Source organism: Mixophyes fleayi, chromosome 8 (assembly GCF_038048845.1).
Source record: "Mixophyes fleayi isolate aMixFle1 chromosome 8, aMixFle1.hap1, whole genome shotgun sequence".
In the NCBI taxonomy this organism is placed as follows: domain Eukaryota; kingdom Metazoa; phylum Chordata; class Amphibia; order Anura; family Limnodynastidae; genus Mixophyes; species Mixophyes fleayi.
The window spans coordinates 6,112,921-6,135,106 of NC_134409.1; the positions used below are offsets into that span (position 1 = coordinate 6,112,921).

At 42.8% G+C, this 22,186-nt stretch overlaps 1 protein-coding gene across 2 annotated transcripts in view; it reads left to right on the top strand.

Moving 5' to 3' along the window:
* Window positions 1-2,254: 2,254 nt before the first annotated feature.
* Window positions 2,255-22,186, top strand: part of PRKAA2 (protein kinase AMP-activated catalytic subunit alpha 2) — a 32,204-nt gene continuing 12,272 nt past the window's right edge. Inside the window, exons 1-6 of one of the 2 annotated variants that reach the window (XM_075181724.1) lie at window positions 2,255-2,443; window positions 7,619-7,757; window positions 10,697-10,790; window positions 14,056-14,200; window positions 16,567-16,654; window positions 17,021-17,245. In XM_075181724.1, coding sequence (XP_075037825.1) covers window positions 2,272-2,443; window positions 7,619-7,757; window positions 10,697-10,790; window positions 14,056-14,200; window positions 16,567-16,654; window positions 17,021-17,245 — 863 coding nt within the window. In that variant the 5' untranslated portion in view covers window positions 2,255-2,271. Of the gene's footprint in view, window positions 2,444-7,615; window positions 7,758-10,696; window positions 10,791-14,055; window positions 14,201-16,566; window positions 16,655-17,020; window positions 17,246-22,186 lie in introns of both variants that reach the window. The other variant, XM_075181723.1, reaches the window with a different exon arrangement.

Sequence of the window (22,186 nt, forward strand, 5' to 3'; positions counted from 1 at the left end):
ACCTTTGAGATATGATACCTACCAAAAGTCCCTATTTTGTGGCACTGTCCTGATTTGCGGACCCTGAATGGCATAGGCAAACTGAGGGGGGGGGGTTCCTAGTGCCTGGAAACCCCCCTCCAAGCATGGGGCACCACATAATTGAGGTGGCTGGACCCTGCGCTGCGTGCACCTAACAGTAGTGCATGCAGCATTGCCCATGTATATTATGGGGATAGGAAGAGTTGAAGAGCAGCCAAGCACTGTCTAATATTATAGCCACGCCCCTATGAATTCTGGTCACGCCCACTGGCAGCGTGGTGTGAAAACCACCCTCTACAAATCCTGCGTTTGCCCCTGAATGGGGTGTGGTTTTGTAGAAATGTGAGCATGGCTTGGACTGATCTGGGCGTGGTTCAGGTGGAAGATGGGAGGGGCTTATGTGTCTCCCAATTTCTTTTTTGAAACGTTGGAAGCTACGATATATTAATGTAAAAAAAATCAGTGTTATTTGTTTTTAAACACTTATAGATATTTAAGTAACCTTTTAGTTGTAAAACAGATGGATCAATCACCAATCCCGTAACCTGGTGATTTAAGAGTTTAGATATTTAATGAAGATTTTTCATTTCGAGTTTTTCAAGTTGTAATTTCATTTCTGCCTTTTCTACACAGAGTCTGATTAAACTAATTCTCCTTAAAAGACACATTCACAGCAAAGAGAAAATATTTATTGAATGATGTATGCCCTGATTTTATTTTTATTTCAATTTCGGATTTATACAAGTGTAAGGAAGACTGTAAAAGGCTCTTATTCATGAGCCCTTGGGCTGACGTCCATAAAAAGATTTAGTTTAGAGAACAGAAACAAATTGAATTTTACGTTTCCACACAGAAACGTGTTTGTACTAATGGCAGAGTTGCTTTTCATATGAGTTGAGTTCTCTGAACACCTCCCAGCGACGCCTGAAAAAAAAAATGAGTTCTGAGAATTAAATATCTGTTTGGTTCTGTGAATATTTTAAGCTATTTTGGTTACTCACTTTTGAAAATCACACCAAAATTTGCACAAAAATCAAGTTGTTTTTTATAATACTGTTTACAAAACACCAGATTAATCCTTTTTATTTTACCTTTTTCTAGAGAGACATTAACACATTTTTATTGTTGCAAAATTGTGTTAGTCTTCCTTGATTATTTACAAATATTCCAACATAATCATTTTCACACTATAATTATATTATTATTATTATTATTATTATTATTATTGTTACAATATATATATATATATTTAGAATTGGCGTTATGGAAAATATAAGTGAATGGAATTTCATTACTTTTCTAATCAATACTACGCAATTCTCTGTGAATCGCGTCGAGGCCCTTGTCCCGTTCACTTCACTAGGAATTTTCCTGGATCTGGGAGAGAGCCCAGCTGACAATTTTAGGTATTATAATAACAATACATAATTTAATTTGGATAGGGCGTACAGTCTGATGTGTAGTATTTGTTTGAGGGTCACAGGCTGATCTATAATAATTTTGTGTGTTACTGGCTAGTGTGTAATATTTTTAGGAAAACTTGTAATAATTTTTTGAGGGACACAGACTGCTATGTATCATGCTAGAGAGTGATAGCAATATTTTCAGTTATTCATACACACATTATTAAGCAATACTCACTGCTTCTCTGCTTCACAGCTCAATCCTCCGTCTTAGAGGCAGATATTACATTGCCAACACTACACTCAGTTCTGGTAGTACCCAGGGAGGTCACCAACCCCGCGTTTCGCAAACCCAAACTGTACGCTGGGGACGGGTCAAAGCTCGAATGAATTCTGGACGCTCTATTCGGGCAAACGTGATAAACACTGTGATGCACCTGGGGGCATTCAAGCCCTTTAAAAACAGGGATGTTGGGTAGGACAAATATTTCAATGGGTAAATCTTTAGCTAAAACCTTGATAGTATCCCTGACAGTCAGAGGAACTAAACAACTATTTGGATTTAAAACTATTTCCTAAAGTCACAATTAGTGCAAAGTGTAGGAGGGCTGGCAACCTGACCTGCTCTGCATACCAAACAGGACACCCAGGACTGGCACCCCCTCCCCCTGGGGCTATTTCACAAGGGGCTGCCAGGATTTGAGCCCTGTGTGTATGTTTAGCAATAGAAAACATCAACACTACACCATTAACTGTTTCCTGTCCGGTGCAACTGACCATACCCCCCCTCCCCTCCCCTCCAGCAGCTGTTCAGCCTGTCAGGTCAGACCCTGGGGCGTTTTGACAAATGCCAGTGGTGATCCGTCAGGAGCCAGCCGGGCATTACCTCTCCCAGCTGCATTGTGGGTACAAGCAGGATGCAAAGATGGCTGAGAAACAGAAGCACGATGGCCGGGTTAAGATAGGACACTACGTCCTGGGAGACACGCTGGGGGTCGGCACCTTCGGAAAAGTGAAAAGCTGAGTGTTATTTTCCTGGCTTTCGGCTGAACTTTCAATGTCACTGGGGGCAGAGGCTGCTGGCAGGCAGGCAGGGCGGAGAGCTGGCTGGGGCTGCGCTGATGGCGTAACGCAGAGTCAGGAGACCGCAGCGTCATCTAGAAGCTGCGCAGCCAGCTCTGTGAATACCACTAACCTCCAGCTGTCAGGTTAGCTGCGCAACGGATACAATGTAGCACAATACGTAACAGGATCAGTCTCCTGTATTTATAGAAGGTAGCCATTAGCTGCAGTATAAGCTGGTATTAGTATAGGTGTTCCCATTCCTTATGTGGGATGTGTGGATGGTTGCTAAATGGGGGGGGGGGTTATTTATTTGCTGTTGGGGGCAGATTTATCTGCAGAATGTTGCTGCTGGTTAATGTTGCATCCCCAATGTAACAGGGGGGTCTCCTTATAGAAATAGTTGTATGTGACTACCAGACATGACCTATATCTGTACAGTGAGTGGCAGTAGGATGGGAGAGGAGACATGTTTATAGGAAAGTGTTGTTAATATAACCAGTTCTACTGTACAGAAGAGGTAGACAGCATATAGCTGTTAAGGTGTTTTACAACTACAAGTCCCAGAATGCCTTGCCACACAGGCTGTCTACCTCTGCTGTATACACTACATGTAGATACATCTTAATCTTGGGAAAGTTCCCCCCAGTAGAACCTTAGAGGGAAAATGTGGATTAAAAAACGCACAAAACACGTTTAACATTTCCTGGACCACAGAATAAATAGTTACTGTTGTGTTTCTGGTTGGGAGAAACAGGTGTAGTTCTGTTAGAAATGAGCTATAGATTCTGATGGATGTTGGTTAGATTATTGCAGACTATAAAGGTAATTTATTAATGACAAAATGTGCGCAAATGTATATAAATATCTGCAAAGCGCGTTTCAGTCTATACTCACTGCCCCAGTATAAAAGGTGCACCTAAGTTTGTGGGTTTATGGGTACTCTAGAAAATGCACTAAAATGTAATAATGCAAAGTAACATTCTTCCACTGTAGAAGCACACACTTCCATTCATTCCACCTTTGACATATTTCCTAAAATAATGCTCAGTTTACCTTCATTTTATGCTTTTTTTTATGAATCATGGGAGTCAGGGTGACATCTCTATTACTTGTGTCCCTTTTGTGTAGTTAACTATTTTTTTGACATTACTGGAAGTGCACTTAGATATGTGCAAAAGTGCAACTGAAAGTTGCAAAATGTATTATTATGTAAAAATGTAAATGTTCATCTAGCACAGATGTATTTCTATTGGTGTCTGATCCACCGGGACTGCTACCGCTCCAAATAATGTTATTAAATGAACTCTCAGACTATCACCAGTTCACCAAGTTTTTGTGTTTAATCTGATGTTTTCGGAGCTTGGTAAATGGGCATTAAAGCGCAGAGGCGTAGTTGGCCACAATTGCACCCCAAATCGCAGGCGCAAATTGCATTAACTAAACCAGGTGCAATTTTGGTACATACAAAGCAGCAACTGTCGCAAGATCCACGCAGGTCTGCACCAGCGGCACATGCACACGGCTTACGCCAGTCATACATCACATACACTTAGTCCCATGTTTATCATCATCATCTTCATCAATATTTATACTGTGTCAGCAAATTCCGTAGCACTTTACAATTGGTATATATACATTTCCTTAGTATGCAAAATGCATATTTGTTATTAGCCATCAATAAAACTATAAAAAAAAATCTCTAATACAGGAGAAACAATTCCCCATCTTGAGAACATGAAAAAAAAAATGTATTTGCTGAAACACACACACAAAAGCATAATATATGTAGGTGCTAAGAAGATAGCACCTATCAACATTAGCAGAGCGTTCACAAACAGCCAATCACAAGCGGTTCGCTGTTGCCGGCCATGTCATTATGATCATCATCCTCTGTTCCTGCTTTTGACCACTCGCGTATAACAGTACGCCTTGACGGACAGACATTGGTCTGAATCTGTTCGTAATTAATCGCAGATTCCCATACTGTATTCTCCTGTACAGCTTTCCAGGTGCAAGCAAACATAAATGCCAAAATCATCTGCTTAGACAATTTTCTGTGCACGCGCAGATCGATTTCACGCAAGATACGCCACACAAACCGGTGTAGTAAGCTGAGTACTTACCTGTAAAACCGCCAAAGCCTCCCTAAATGTGCCTCCTCCACCCCCTTGGTGAACTATTACTATCCCACAAAAATTTAGTTTTCCACTTTAAGTGGAATTCTAGACACCCTCATGCAATTTGCACTTGTTCCACCCAACTCCCCCCATCAGGCTCCGCCATGTATTTGGGAAACAGTAGGTGTGTGACGATACACAAGAGCCTTTGACCTGTGTGCTTGCAGCTTGGCAATTATTTTCTTAATTTGTGATCAAAATTGGGCGTATTGTGTGAATATAACTCTGCGGAGGGCACAGGTATTGTGTATAACGTGTAACATCACCAAAGTGTAGTCGGCCGTTTACACGTCCCTAAAAATACAACTGAAGTTGTAGCTTTTCTGCCTGTGAAAATCGCTTGATGCTTTTCACTGTGCTAGAAAACAAATAACTTTGTTGCCACTAGTAATGATAAATATTTATAGGGGCATAATCAATTGTCCGTGGGATTGCCGGGTCCGCACAGGATATCCTGCGCGGAAAAACCGTTCATACGGTAATTTACTCGCTGGATTTCAGCTCACAGCTCAGGCAGCTAGAGATTACCGTATTAACGATAATAGTTTTTCCGCGCTCAAACCTGCGGACAATTGAATACCCCCCATAGTGTTGTTTATAGCTCGGAGGCGCTGCACGGAGCATAGATTTAGAAAACTTTCTAATGAGGAAAAGTGAAGGTGTTGCCCATAGTTATAATTTATCTTGTACAGTCTCGAGTTATAGCTAGTGTGGGCAACACTTCCACTTTTCCTTTTTAGAAAGTTTGATAAATCGACCCCTTGGTGAGGCTTGACTGCTGTGCAAGACTCACGTAGAGGCGCAGCGGGTCTGCAAACGCAATGATTCCTACAAAATAATAATAATAATATTCCTGTCTGTTTACTATAGGTGATCCATGTAGGAATGCTATGTAACTGATGTTGCTTTTGGACATTTTGTTGAAGAAATCCTTTACAGTCCACTACTGATTTCCCTTTTCTTTACAATGTATCAAACATTTTCCATCACTGGCGACATTTACCAAAATCCACCTGACTTTATTTTTACAGCTCTCTAAAATATAATACGTTCCTTCAGGGCTCTGCTAATGATGTTTAAAAAGTGTTAAGAAGCTGGCTGCCTGCCACAGAGTGACACCTCTCTAATTATGTTATTTCATGTTTACAAAACATTAGTTACATAACGTTTATTAACTGAAACCCCAAGTTGCTGAGATCTTTTTCATGTTACGGTTAATCTAACATTGATTTTAGAAACGAGAATAATGGAAATTGTTTTTCTTCGCTTCAACTACATCTATTCTTTTTATTTATTACTTACTAAATGTACTATGTTTTCTTTTCTGAGAAGTATCTAATATATAAATGTCTAGTGGCGTGTGTTAGTCTGTCTGTGTGTGTGTGTGTGTGTGTGTGTGTGTGTGTGTGTGTGTGGAAAAAATAAAACCAAGCTGCAGCGCCACCTGCTGGGCGGAGTTATACACTGACCTACTAAATTCTTAGTGTGTGTGGAAAAAAAAATTCAGAAGGGGCTGAAATTTGGTATACTAAGATGTTTTTAATTTGTTAATTTAATTTGTTAATTGTTAAAAGTGTTTATAAAGATTTAAAAAATATATATATATATTTCTTGAAGGAGAAGTGACAGTTGGGAGTGGTTGGTGGTTGCCGGGGGTGACAGTGGGGAGTGGTTGGTGGTTGCCGGGGGTGACAGTGGGGAGTGGTTAGTGGTTGAGGCCTGGGCTATGGCCCAAATGCATGACAAGAACCTTTTTAACACCTTAAGTAGCTTGATTTGACTAGAATGCATGAGTATCATGCACGGGTTAACTTGTTTGTTTATATATGTAGCCATTTACCGAAGCAGGGGGTATACAGGGGTATGACATATATATATATATATATATATATATATATATATATATATATGTATTCATACAGTGATGGAAGTGGGGGGGGCAGGGGGTATCTGCCCTCCAGGCCGGATCCATAATGGGCTACCTTGGATTGGGTCACTGAGCCACTTGCATATTTTTTCCTTTAAAATGTTCCTAATAGGCTGCTGATAGGGTCTTCCCCCGAGGTTAAAATGTGCCAGCCCTCCCTTGGGTATGTCATACCTTCATTTCTAAATTTCCACTTCAACCACTGTATGTAGCTTATAGGAAAACTAAAGAAGTTACCTAGTCTTACAATATATAGCAAAGCTTTCACCCCAAGGGCCTGATTCATTAAGGAGAGAAAACGAATACAAAGAGTAAATTTGCTCCTTCAAAACACCATGTTACAATGCAAGGAGTAAAAATTAGTTTATTATTTTCCACATAAGATAAATCCTGGCTGTTTTTTTCATGTAGCGCACAAATACTTGATAACTTTATTTTTACACTGAAATATAAAGTTGATCTAGGACATGCTCTACCCCAACTATAAATCTGTCCCCACATTTTAAATTTACCTCCCCCTCCAATGCAACATGGCTTTGCCCAGGTGCAAAGTTACTCCTTTTTTTACTTTGCTCTCCTTAATGAATCTGGACCTAAGTGTGTAATAAATACAACAAGCATCACTATAGCCAGTGAGTGAATTGTGGGCCCCCTAGTCATTGGATAAGTGACATTATTACGTGTTTTAGGCCCCGCCCCCTACACCCTGATCGCCTGGGTTGGCCCAGTGTTTATTGGAACATACAACAAGCCCAGGACTGCTCTGCCTGACTAGAGAGACTCAAAACTAGATTTATTCATCTGCGGATTTGAAAAAGTGGAGATGTTGCCTATAGCAGCCAATCAGATTCTAGCTGTTATTTTGCAGAATGTAATAAATAAATGATAACTAGAATCTGTTTGGTTGCTATAGGCAACATCTCCACTATTTCTAACCCACAGTTTAGTAAATCTAACTCTCAATGTGATATAATCCACTCACCACCCAAATTGTAACAGACTCACCCTTTCTGTCTTTTCAGTAGGGGAACATCAACTAACAGGGCACAAAGTAGCGGTGAAGATCTTAAATAGACAGAAGATCCGGAATTTGGATGTGGTCGGTAAAATTAAACGTGAAATACAAAATTTGAAGCTGTTCCGTCATCCGCACATTATTAAACTGTGAGTGTTATACGTTGGTGTTTAATACCAATATTACATTGTCCCTCTGATAACTGTAATTGTACAAAATCAAGATGTTTGGAGGAAATAAGATCACGTTGACACAAACAATGTAAAATAAACTGTACATTTCAGTTGGTGTATTTTTCCTTGATTGTAGCCTTGTAAGTAGATTTAGTTTGCAAACCTGCTATTGTGGTCATATATCCAATCTACACACAATGTAAATGTGTCCATATTAGCTATATCTGTCTCCACACAAAGTATATACACACTGGCTGATATGTTTGTTTCTGTGTTTGACCTTCATGTGTTACTGTATCTCAGAGACTCTTGCAATGTTCATAAACAAATACACTGAAGAACTGTCTGTGGAATGTTACAATGTATCTGTATAGTTGTAGATTCTTTGTTTCTATACGGATATCAGAACTATATCATCATCGTGCACTGTAGTATTTTCTAGTATTAGGCTGGTTTCTCATTAGTGTTAAGAAAACCCCAGTCACATCATTTGTCAAAGTCGATTGTGGTATTTAGCCAGCACTTAAAATGGGTGGGGATCAATGGAGTAAATAGAGCACAAGTGGGTATGGGGTCATTGGAACCTGTAGGTTCTATCCCCATATCTCCTAGGTTCCCAAACTGTCACAGGGGTGCCGTGGACAGGAAGTGGAAAAAAGCATCCTCCTCCCTCCTCGCTTCTCACTGAATGTCGGGAGTGACGTCATCACGTCCGACATTCAGTGACAAGCAGCAGGAGAGAGGATGCTGGGTCCCAGGCATCACCGGATTGGTAAGTTTTGTTTGTTTGTTTATTTTTCTCTCTTCCTGGCTATGGCGGAATGCAGAGGTGACAGAGGGAGGGGGCAGAGAGGGCAGAGCGAGGATGCAGAGGGGGCAGAGAGGGCAGAGGGAGGATGCAGAAGGGGCAGAGTGAGTGGATACAGGGGGCAGAGTGTGTGTGGATGCAGAGGAGCACAGAGTGTGTGGATACAGGGAGCACAGAGTGTGTGGATGCAGGGAGCACAGAGTGTGTGGATGCAGAGGGGCACAGAGTGTGTGGATGCAGAGGGGCACAGAGTGTGTGGATGCAGAGGGGCACAGAGTGTGTGGATGCAGAGGGGCACAGAGAGTGTGGATGCAGGGAGCACAGAGTATGTGGATGCAGGGGGCACAGAGTGTGTGGATGCAGGGGGCACAGAGGGTGTGGATGCAGGTGGCACAGAGTGTGTGAATGCAGAGGGGCACAGAATGTGTGGTTGCAGGGGGCACAGAGTGTGTGGATGCAGGGGGCACAGAGTGTGTGGATGCAGGGGGCACAGAGTATGTGGATGCAGGGAGCACAGAGTGTGTGAATGCAGAGGGGCACAGAATGTGTGGTTGCAGGGGGCACAGAGTGTGTGGATGCAGGGGGCACAGAGTGTGTGGATGCAGGGGGCACAGAGTGTGTGGATGCAGAGGAGCACAGAGTGTGTGGATGCAGGGAGCACAGAGTATGTGAATGCAGGGGGCACAGAGTATGTGTATGCAGAGGGGGCACAGAGTGTGTGGATGCAGGGGGCACAGAGTGTGTGGATGCAGGAAGCACAGAGTGTGTGGATGCAGAGGGACACAGAGTGTGTGGATGCAGGTACAACAGAGTGTGTGGATGCAGGGGGCACAGAGTGTGTGGATGCAGCGGGCACAGAGTGTGTGGATGCAGGGAGCACAGGGTGTGTGTATGCAGAGGGGGCACAGGGTGTGTGTATGCAGAGGGGGCACAGGGTGTGTGTATGTACAGGGGGCACAGGGTGTGTGTATGCACAGGGGGCACAGAGTGTGGGGATGCAGAGGGGGCACAGAGTGTGTGGATGCAGCGGGCACAGAGTGTGTGGATGCAGCGGGCACAGAGTGTGTGGATGCAGGGGGCACAGAGTGTGTGTATGCACAGGGGGCACAGGGTGTGTGTATGCACAGGGGGCACAGAGTGTGGGGATGCAGAGGGGGCACAGAGTGTGTATGCACAGGGGGCACAGAGTGTGGAGATGATGCAGGGGCACAGAGAGTGTGAAGATGAAGGGGGCACAGAGTGTGAATGAAGGAGGGAACAGTGTGAGTTAGCTGTAAATTATTCTTTGACAGAAATAGAATTGAAAAAAAAATATAAAAATAATATTTTCCCTTGGATTTATGTGTATTATTTTTGCATACAACTAAATAAGTATTTCTGTCCTGTCCAAAATACTTATTATTACGTTTTTTGACCCAGCTACTTATAAAACGGGACTGCTCTGTAATTATTTTGGAGGGGTGGCTTGAAAAAATTATGGAGACTCTAAGGGTGCCGCGAACTGCAAAAGTTTGGGAACCACTGCCATACCTGTTTATATGGTATTACTAGCATTGACAAATGGCAATAAATGCATGCTTTTTAATGCCAGCGGGTAACTGACATTACGATGAAAGGATCATATTTTGTATTGGGACTAATCTGACAGGCAAGTGCAATAACACTTTTCTTTGTGATTTTCTAGTGCTGTTCAGATTTTGCAGGGCTCTATGACTCTGAAAACACTTGTGTTGTATGTGTTTCTCTTTTCACAGTGTCAGAGGCTAGCTGGCAAATTTTACCCAGGGGGGCGATTCTCGGCTCAACAGCCTTTAGGGAAAAGGGGAAAAGCCAAAGTTCAGAGTACTAGTAAAATCCTCACATTTGTATCAAATATGACATTGCATTTGTTTCATAGTTACCCTGATAGTCCATTAGAACTTGGTCATAAAGATTAACGAGTTAGCAAAATAAATGATAACAAAATAGGAAGGATCGTTATCGTTAAGCGGGTGTGGCTAAGTATGATCTAGTGTTGGTGAAGCAGTTTCCGCTCATACAAAGTAATTAAATCTTAGCCAGCTGTAAAAGTGTTTTAAGAAAAATGTTTAATCTGATTCTTTTGAAGGTATCAAGTGATAAGCACCCCGACAGATTTCTTCATGGTGATGGAATATGTGCCCGGTGGAGAATTATTTGACTATATATGCAAACATGGACGGGTAAGTGAGGTTGTTAGATTGTAGTAATACAATTTGTTGTGGCTCAGTGGTTAGCACTTCTGCCTCACAGCATTGGGGTCATGAGTTTGATACCAGACCATGGCCTTATCTGTGTGGACTTTGTATGTTCCCCGTGTTTGCGTGTGTTTCCTCCAGGTGCTCCGGTTTTCTCCCACACTCCAAAAACATACTAGTAGGTTAATTACTATCAAATTGTCCCTAGTCTGTGTGTGTATTAGGGAATTTAGACTGTAATCCTCAATGGGGCAGGGACTGATGTGAGCGAGTTCTCTGTACAGCGCTGCGGAATTAGTGGCGCTATATAAACAGACAATAATCATTATAAACAATACAGCCTTTTTGCAAAAAAATCTGTGTAGATTCCTGAGTCTGTCATTTGAATTTTTAGGAGTTTACCCAGCGCACATATTATTGGGAGGATGGTTTGGGTAGTTTATTGGGGCAAATGAGGATCGATAGGAGATAGAAGGAACATTCTTGCCCAGATCGGGTAGATTCAGATTAAGTAAAATGGTGAGAGATATCGGTGAGAGGACAGTGGTAGTCCAATCACTATACTCTCATTGCCAATACATTGCAGTAGGCATTTACACACAATCGACTTGGGGAGTCTGAGGTCAAAAGGAATCAGTGACCCTCTCAATAACCGCAGAGGGCGGCCTGGGGGCAAGTGGCCTCTTGCCACCCTTCCCAGTCAGCCCCTTTGAAAAACACAGGGAATAAAGCTTAAAATTAATATAGGGGTGAATCTCATGTGACAGTAACAAGTATTTTGTAATGAGTTTTATTGTTGCAAGTATGTACATTTTACAGGGACTCAAGTGTGAGCAAAAAGAACTCTCCCCACCGAAAAAAACAAAACAAACACACATTAATCCTATATAAGTTCCACTATTTGGGACAAAGGTTCTTGATGGCTGTAATAGGTGCTCTCCATCTCTGACTGTAATGGATGCTCTTCTCTCTGGCTGTAGTGGGTGCTCTCCTCTCCGACTGTAGTGGATGCTCTCCTCTCTGACTGTAGTGGATGCTCTTCTCTCTGGCTGTTGTGGAGGCTCTCTGGCTGTAGTGGGCGCTCTCTGTCTCTGGCTGTAGTGGGTGCTCTCCTCTCTGACTGTAGTGGATGCTCTCCTCTCTGGCTGTAGTGGGTGCTGTCCTCTCTGGCTGTAGTGGATGCTCTCCTCTCTGGCTGTAGTGGGTGCTCTCCTCTCTGGCTGTAGTGAGTGCTCTCCACTCTGACTGTAGTGGGTGCTCTCCTCTGTGGCTGTAGTGAGTGCTCTCCTCTCTGGCTGTAGTGAGTGCTCTCCGCTCTGACTGTAGTGGGTGCTCTCCTCTCTGGCTGTAGTGAGTGCTTTCCTCTCTGGCTGTAGTGGGTGCTCTCCTCTCTGGCTGTAGTGGGTGCTCTCCTCTCTGACTGTATTGGATGCTCTCCTCTCTGACTGTAGTGGATGCTCTCCTCTCTGACTGTAGCGGATGCTCTTCTCTCTGGCTGTAGTGGAGGCTCTCTGTATCTGGCTGTAGTGGGCGCTCTCTGTCTCTGGCTGTAGTGGGTGGTCTCCTCTCTGGCTGTAGTGAGTGCTCTTCTCTCTGGCTGTAGTGAGTGCTCTCCTCTCTGGCTGTAGTGGGTGCTCTCCTCTCTGGCTGTAGTGGATGCTCTCCTCTCTTGCTGTAGTGGGTGCTCTCCTCTCTGACTGTAGTGGGTGCTCTCCTCTGTGGCTGTAGTGGGTGCTCTCCTCTCTGGCTGTAGTGGGTGCTCTCCTCTCTGGCTGTAGTGAGTGCTCTCCTCTCTGGCTGTAGTGGGTGCTCTCCTCTCTGGCTGTAGTGGGTGCTCTCCTCTCTGGCTGTAGTGGATGCTTTCCTCTCTGACTGTAGTGGGTGCTCTCCTCTGTGTCTGTAGTGGATGCTCTCCTCTCTGGCTGTAGTGGGTGCTCTCCTCTCTGGCTGTAGTGGGTGCTCTCCTCTCTGGCTGTAGTGGATGCTTTCCTCTCTGGCTGTAGTGGGTGCTCTCCTCTGTGTCTGTAGTGGATGCTCTCCTCTCTGGCTGTAGTGGGTGCTTTCCTCTCTGGCTGTAGTGGGTGCTTTCCTCTCTGGTTGTAGTGGGTGCTCTCCTCTCTGACTGTAGTGGGTGCTCTCCTCTCTGACTGTAGTGGGTGCTCTCCTCTCTGACTGTAGTGGGTGCTCTCCTCTCTGGCTGTAGCGGGTGCTCTCCTCTTTATCTGTAGTGGGTGCTCTCCTCTCTGGCTGTAGTGGGTGCTCTCCTCTCTGGCTGTAGTGGATGCTCTCCTCTCTGACTGTAGTGGGTGCTTTCCTCTTTAGCGGTAGTGGATGTTCTCCTCTTTATCTGTAGTGGGTGCTCTCCTCTCTGTCTGTAGTTGATGCTCTCTTCTCTGACTGTAGTGGGTGCTCTCCTCTCTGTCTGTAGTTGATGCTCTCTTCTCTGGCTGTAGTTGATGCTCTCCTCTCTGTCTGTAGTTGATGCTCTCCTCTCTGTCTGTAGTTGATGCTCTCCTCTCTGTCTGTAGTGGATGCTCTCCTCTCTGTCTGTAGTTGATGCTCTCCTCTCTGGCTGTAGTGGGTGCTCTCTGTCTCTGGTTGTAGTTGATGCTCTCCTCTCTGGCTGTAGTGGGTGCCCTCCTCTCTGGCTGTAGTGGGTGCCCTCCTCTCTGGCTGTAGTGGATGCTCTCCTCTGTGGTTGTAGTGGATGCTCTCCTCTCTGGCTGTAGTGGGTGCCCTCCTCTCTGGCTGTAGTGGGTGCCCTCCTCTCTGGCTGTAGTGGGTGCCCTCCTCTCTGGTTGTAGTGGGTGCTCTCCTCTCTGGCTGTAGTAGATGCTCTCCTCTCTGCTATTACCACCTGGACTGTCTGAATTAATGAGGGGAGGGGCATTGACACCTGGGACTGTGGGTTGTTTGAAACAGGCAGAGTAATAAGAGGGGAGAGGTGAGCATTGCAGGACATATACACACACCTGGGGACTGTGTTGTTTCCAATCATTGGGACAACCAAGGTAATCAGCTTAATTTTTAGCTTTGGGTGGAGTTATCATCTAAAAGGAAATTTAGTTTTTTGTGCATAATAAAATGTGGCGCGCCTCATTATTTTTCTGCTTCATAAATGACTTCCTATCGCTATCTTGCTGTTAATCTCTCTTGTTCTCTATGTTGTCACTGACACCCTGACCTCCTGCCTGTCATCCAACCATAAATCTCATTCTCCAGATATAAAACCTTCTTCTCCACCTCCTAGGTTGAAGAACCTGAGGCCAGGCGACTTTTTCAGCAGATCCTCTCTGCAGTAGATTACTGCCACAGACACATGGTGGTGCACCGAGATCTGAAACCGGAGAATGTGCTTCTAGACGCGCACATGAATGCCAAGATTGCTGACTTTGGTATGTGACTCCGCCAGGCCCCCAGGAATGCAGCCAGCGAGCAGGTCACTCGCTGAAGGTTGTCAGTGTAACATGTTACACGAAGCACTGTGCAGCATTTAGAAAACATTCTTCAAAATCTTCCACATTCTCATATTATCTTATAAAAATATAGTAACAATTATTTCTGAGACTATAAAACTGACATGATGTGTATAGGAAACTATAAGAACATTAGAGGAGCCTGTCCCAATTCTATAGCAATTCTATAACTATTGATGTTTTCTAAATACAAATATGTCCCTCATAACCCTTTATCTCGGAATGTGTGTTTATAAACATTCCGTTCTGCAAGTGCCATCATTCCGTCAGGGCTGGCTACGCCTGTTTCTCGTAACATTAGAATGTTAGAAAAGGCAGACACTCCTAATCCACTAATTTGAACACAATTTATTAAAATTATTTATTGTGTCATTCTTGAAAAATGTACTCACAGATCCCCCTCTATATTTCTTTAGGTTTTTTAAGATTTTAAAGAAAATTTATTATAAAATATATCAGATTAACACCTGTTTCTCTCTAAATAATTCATGTCCAAAAATGTGTTTTGGTTTGTCTTGAAAGCACAATATAAAGTTCACAGAAGAAAACTGCAAAGAATAAAAATAATACAGAAAAGTATACAAATGCATTGCTGGGATAGATTGCCCTGGTAGCTAATTAGTAACATTATCGTTAAGCCGAATATGGGATTTGCTTATTATTGTCTGCTAATGGCACAAGTATATGTGCAGGAACTTGGCAGAACTGAAGATATTTGGACAATTAATGGGTGTGAACTTTGTTTCTCTGCACATTTAATAAAATATATTTTAGGAAGTCACACTAAGTATAAAATGACTGATAACAGAGGGCGGTAGTGTGTATAATTACATGTGTGGAATAAGTGCTACTGCAGGCTTGTGGGTAATTTGGGGTCCGGAACTTGGGGGGGCACTCTGTTTTCTGAGCATTTGTGGAGTGAAGCCATGAGTGGGGTTGGACAGGCATCACCGGGATCTCCCCCAAATTCTGCACATTGCCCCAGAGTGCACATTGGCAGATAACAGTACCAAAGAAAAGATATGCCAACTCTCGGTATATCCCATATTATATATGGTACCAGCTGCGGGGCAATATAAATGCCCATATACGTATGGGCAGCACGGTGGCTCATTGGTTAGCACTTCTGCCTCACAGCGCTGGGGTCATGAGTTCAATTCCGGACCATGGCCTTATCTGTGTGGAGTTTGTATGTTCTCCCAGTGTTTGCGTTGATTTCCTCTGGGTGCTCCGGTTTCCTCCCTCACTCCAAAAACATACTGGTAGGTTAATTGACTGCTATCCCCAAAAAAAAATGACCCTCCTCTTTTTCTCTCTGTCTGTGTGTATGTTAGGGAATTTAGACTGTAAGCTCCAATGGGGCAGGGACTGATGTGAATGAGTTCTCTGTACAGCGCTGCAGAATCAGTGGCGCTATATAAATAAATGATGATGATGATATATATATATATATACGTATACAAAACAAAAAGACAGTTGTTGTCGTTTATTCTGCTGTGTGTATCAAGCAAAATTAAAACATCAGGTATTAGTTCATATTTTGATCAAAACATTTTAAGCCCGCATTCCCAACGTCAAGAGCACCTCATTGTATAAACCTCATAATATGCAGGTCCTACACTGACCTATATGCTTCATACAGCATTAAAATGCAGTTAAAATCAGATGCACTCACCTCCGAGGTACAGGGGTTTGCATCTAGCTAGGGCTGGCATAAGAGTCACACCCAAAAAAAGCCTTAAATAGACCTGATATACAGCTGCTAAGACAACATAGGGCAATATGTGAAACACATAGCTTCCCATAACAATGTTGGTTACAATGTGAATACTGTATCTTGAGTCTAGCTGTTACTCACAAACGGTGGAGGCAGCTAGAATACATGAGAATACAGCCTGTTAATTGAATAAAAAGCAAAGGCATCATATCTCAGCCATTGATGTTCAGAGTCCCTATGTTGGCCCAGCCTCCTGCTTCCACCATCAAGTTTCTATGGCTCCGACGTTTAGAATCCCATCGCTAATCGTTATAGCAGCCGATTTCTGCGCAACGACGGGAGCAGCAGGGACTTCATCGAAGATAGAGGGTCCAGATTAGAGACTCACAAAGTTAATTTAAATGGCATTAAAGGGGGTTGGGTAACTTTATTACATTTTGAACAAGAAGGTGGAATCACCCTTTAAATGTTGAGTAAAATCATTAATTATGTTTTCAAGTCCTGATTTTATCCATTGTATATATACAGATAAAAATAAATAATTTGGACCTTAATACATGTTATGCAGGTCTATCTAACATGATGTCAGATGGGGAGTTCCTGCGCACCAGCTGTGGGTCCCCGAACTACGCAGCCCCTGAAGTTATATCGGGAAGGTAATATATGTGTGAGGGGGGGACATTATCCTGATAATGGATTACGTTGAAATATTACTAAATCTCTTCTTATTGAAGGAAAAAAAGGAAATTTCTGTTAAAGTTAAAATAAAAAATATTTACACTAGCATGGAAAACAATATGTAAATGTTATTGTTTAGAAATAATACAATAATATTCAACATTCCGAATAGGATGTTTCTGAAGTGTTACAGAGTTGATTGCTCCAAAGATTCCGTAGCCTTCGTATTGTTGCGACCACACATAGTGTTGTTCTGCTTTGTAGAAAAAACAAACTTGCCTTATTGTATCGTAAGAAATTTTCACCCAAATGCTAACACCCTTTGTCTGATTCCACCTGCGCAGGTTGTACGCTGGTCCTGAAGTCGATATATGGAGCTGCGGGGTCATCCTCTACGCTCTCCTCTGCGGGACTCTGCCATTCGATGATGAACATGTTCCCACCCTGTTCAAGAAGATCCGCGGGGGCGTGTTCTACATCCCGGAGTACCTGAACCGTTCTGTCGCTACATTGCTGATGCATATGCTTCAGGTTGACCCCCTGAAACGTGCCACCATCAAAGACATCAGGTGACAAGATGAGCTTTTAAAGGGTTTCTTTTATTCTTAATTAAGGTGGTAAAAAGTAGTTTACTTTATTTAAAGAAGACCAGATTAAGAATGTTTTTATTTATTCAATATTTATTTATTGTATAACTAATAATTTTTATGGTAATAACTAAGAATATTGCCTAAGCTGGAGAGTGGTATGCTCAGTGCTTCCAGTCCCTAGACCAGTAAGGTGTAGGTGTGTGTGTGCGCGTGTGCGTGTGTGTGCGCGCGCGCGCGTGTGCGTGTGTGTGGTGTCATGAGGATACAGCATGATATTCATGTCTCTCTGCGCCCTCCCCACCTTCTCTGTGTCAGTTATCCCAACACGTCTTATTGGTGTAGAGCACTGTCATGGAGGAATCATATTTGGCATTTCGTAACGTCTCTATTATCAACGTCAAATTCTCTATAAATAATGTTAAGTTAATCTACATAGAAAACTTGGGGGGGGGGGGTTTCTATATGGAAAGTGGGAACTTATTTTAAAATTATATTCAGAAAGTTGTTTAAGCAAATATTTATTCTTTTATAATAACATTTTGTTTAAAAGTGTTTCCCTGCCTGAAAAAACATTTAGTACAATACAAATTAAGAGGTTCCTTTAGCGTTGGATCATCATCTATTTATATAGCAATAGAATTCCGCAGCACTGTACAGAGAACTCACTCACATCAATCCCTGCCCCATTGGAGCTTACAGTCTAAATTCCCTAACATACACACAGACAGACAGAGAGACTAGGGTCAATTTTGATAGCAGCCAATTAACCTGCTAGTATGTTTTTGGAGTGTGGGAGGAAACTGGAGCACCCGGAGGAAACCCACGCAAACACGGGGAGAACATACAAACGCCACATAGATAAGGATATGGTTGGGAATCAAACTCATGACATCATTGCTGTGAGGCAGAAGTGCTAACCACTGAGCCACCGTGGATACAAGTATTTTATTATGAGAATATAATCAATGCAGCGTTATATCCCACTGGGGTGGGAACAGAAAGCGTGACCCCTCTGGAGGGGGGTAGAGATTCTCCAGCTGTACTTTATGGTACTAACCTCCGTGCCGTCTATGGATGGATTACAGGCCATGTTGTGGATGCCTCCCGATAATGAATTTATGCCCACCCCGCGCCCCCATCTAAAATCTTCTAGTAGTTGGGACGTGGGAAAAGAATGTGGTTAGGATAGTTGGGAGCATGTACAGTATACTGACTGGTGTGTGCTTTGTCCTGTCAATAGTCACATCTACCCTGATATACCCTGATACACTTTGTCTACCAGAGAGCGTATTATTTTATCCTGCAGCATAATGGTTTGTGGAACTAAATAGAGATCTCAAGGCTGGAAATTCTTTATTTGCATTAGTTATTCCTTATGTCCGTTGGGTAACGAGTACGAATTCTATTAATTGTTTATTTAATGGTTTATCTAGCCTCTTTTCTTTTAGAGTCTTTTGTGTGAGATTTTGGTGATTCTCAGGATTTTTTCGTCTGTTTTGAGAGGATGTTTGAGAAATGGAGTAGTCAGATTCACTAGACCAGGGGTCAGGGAACTTTTTTACCTTTTATCCCCAAATATATTTAGATACGCCGACGTTATCCCCTTGATTTGAAAGGAAGGAAATCATATATTAATAATTATTGGAATTCAAAGTTTTATTGAATCTTTTCAAAATTTATTTGAAAGCTTCAACTTCAAAATTTCATGTTTTGGAGAAATTAGTTTGCTTCATTTTTGATACGAGAGCATCAATATTGGGGCATTTTTATGTCAGAGCAATTTGGATACAGTCTTCAGCGTCCAATAGATTTTTCTGCTTTTTTTAAATGTTCGTTAGAGTGGAAAATCCTTGTTCGCAAAGGTAGGTTGTTGTAGAAGGAAGCAACTTTCTGACTGCCTCCTCATGTGCAATTTTGATGCCTTTGCAGCTGTTGACATCCAAAAATATGACAGATCTGCTTTGTTTTCAAATGCAATACGTGCTTCATTATTGCCTCGAAGCTCAATAACTGCCTCTGCCAACCCTTAAGGCTCTTCTGGTACAAAAGCAATTTCACATTTAAAGGGGTCTACAATCCAACTGACAGCATGTTAATCGGCAGCATTAACCCCAGGAATTTCATTTTTACCCCATTTGGGGTAATTTACCCCTGTTCCCTGACCAATGCACTAGACAGGTAGTCCAGAGTGCTGTCACAGTGGGCTATTATTACACGTTTTACAGCAGTAGTCTTAAATTTATTCAGTTACGTTTTCATTTAATTATATTCTTATTAAGATTAATGTGGACCAGTGCCATCCTGTGCAGGACTGGGAGCTGCCACAGTCAATAAGGTGGTAATAATAAGGCTTATATTTTATCCTATCATTATATATTATCCTTTATTTATATAATGGCTCCTTGAAAATACAGCACATTTTCGCATTTATCGCACCTGATATTTCGTCCCAAATCATTGGAATTGGGACCTCGCGTTTTATGTCCAACTGTGAGCGTGCTGATTCCCAGCTGTTTTTGCCTCGACAATTGTGGAATTGCTGACAGCTATTGTGGAACTACATATTCCAGCATGCACAAATAGCCATTGACTGGAAGGAGTTCCACAATAGCAAAAAATTTAACACTCCCCAAACCCTCCTTCACCATTTTACAATAAAATAAAATATTCTCTTTTCCTCTATCATTGTAATGTAATGGGAAATTCGTCAGCCTTTGTACTCCAACATGAGGAAAGAATTTTTATAAAAAGCCGTGTTCCCTACAAACGCCCGGCCCCCGAACAACTGTGAGCTAAACTGAATGGGGCTTCCGTTCGTTGATAGCCAATCACAAGTGTCGGTGTGATTAACACTTGTGATTGGCTAAGCAGCTAATAGGACTCTCACTCACTCCAGGTCACAGAAATACATGACGCTCGCAGCGAGAAGCTGCGTCGGCTGTTACAGGGAAGAGAGATTCTCACGTGTCGCGTTACAAAGACAGACACATTTTTAATTCTATTAAACTGGATCAAGAACATAGAAGGAATATTTTATTTTACAATAAAGTGGTGAACGAGGGTTAAGAGGGTGTTTTATTTAGATAGATTTTATTCAAAAATGATGTCACTCATTCAGTGTCTTCAGTGCCCCCCAAAATTTTGGCAGTCGTGGCATTGACCCTGCCTGGTCTGTAAAAATGGCGTCATTTTTGGAAAACACACAAACCTGGATTCATGTTTGTCAGCGGTTTGAAAGCGTGAGAGGAAACCGGAGCACCCGGAGGAAACACCACGCAAACAAGGGGAGAACATGCAAACTTCGCACAGATAGGGCCATGGTCGGAATGGAACCCACGACCCCAGAGCTTCGAGGCAGCAGTACTAACCACTGTGCTTCCTCTTAGGGCATGATTGTAATTATAGTTCTACAAAGGAGAGTGCTATAGTTTTGCCTTAACCTAAAAAAAAATAAGTTAAATTCTTGCATTTCAAGAAAGCTGTAGAACATTTCTGGAAAGCGGATGATAAATGATTCTGAAAGTGTTTGAAAGGTAAATAGGTTCCACCAGTCTACACGTCGCTCCAGACACCGAGGGTTTTGGCGTCACCCTTTTGTCTGATAGATGTGAAGGATCTTAGTTCTATGTTGTGTTATGACAAGTTCGTTGTATCCATAGCAAATTGTATCATAGCAGGGAAGAGGGGATTATGGGTAATTCCCCACATCCTGCATCAAGCACCAATTACATTAAAGATCACGTCCAGGTTTTGTGTTGTTTTCTTAAAGCCATTCAGCTGTGAACACTTCAGTGACCTTTGCTGCTCCTCTGGTGAAGGGATTTTAAACTGTCTCTAGGAGCCAATGTTCTAAAGACAGATTTTTTTCTTTTCTGTTAATTCTTCATGTCCTTCATTTGTTTAGTTTAGTTGAATGTTTAATTGCATTCGGAAGACAGAGGGGAGTTTGTGGCAAACTTACTGAAGCAGAAAGGTGATGTTCCCCCCCCCCCCCCAGTCGTCAGCGGTCAGGGTGACCTCACTCAGTGGGTGGGTGACGTCATCATGGCGTCCTTCTGTGCAGCCATACCGTGAGCAAGAGAGCATCTGCCATAGGACGCATAAGAGAGTGCTTGCATTAGAACTAAAGATGCTCACTGACCCCCGTGAACTGGTTTTGGTTTTGGATCTGGATTAGCTTCATGTTTTCGTTTTGATTCCGCCCTCGTGTGTTTTGGTTTTGGTTTTGTATTTTTTCGAATAAATCCTAAAATATGCTAAAATCACATATTTTTTCTCTTTTTTTGTTCCTACATTATTATTACCTTCAATAACACTAACTTCAAGTCATTTGCAGTCAATTTTGACCACCTCACAGGTCACATTATTATTTTCATACACTTTTGGACAACTACTGCAGCGCCCTGGCTGGATGGTAAGCAACAGAGCAATGACACAAACACACGGCAGTTCCTAGCACATCTAGGACACATTGGCACACAGCAGTGGCAGAAAAGAAAAATGGTGCAAGATGGAATTGTCCTTGGCTCCGCCCTCCCTGCCACCCACTGTTATGCTGGATCCAAAACTCGCGAGATCCGAGTTCCGGGGACGTAACGATGACGTTTTGCCTCATTTTCGATTCCGAAAAAGCGCAAAAGGATCCCCTAAGTTCGGGTGTGTTCGGTTCTCGAGGAACCTAGCCTGATCATCTCTAATTAGAACCCATAAGAGAGCGCTTGCATTAGAACCCATAAGAGAGCGCTTGCATTAGAACCCATAAGAGAGCGCTTGCATTAGAACCCATAAGAGAGCGCTTGCATTAGAACCCATAAGAGAGCGCTTGCATTAGAACCCATAAGAGAGCGCTTGCATTAGAACCCATAAGAGAGCGCTTGCATTAGAACCCATAAGAGAGCGCTTGCATCAGAACCCATAAGA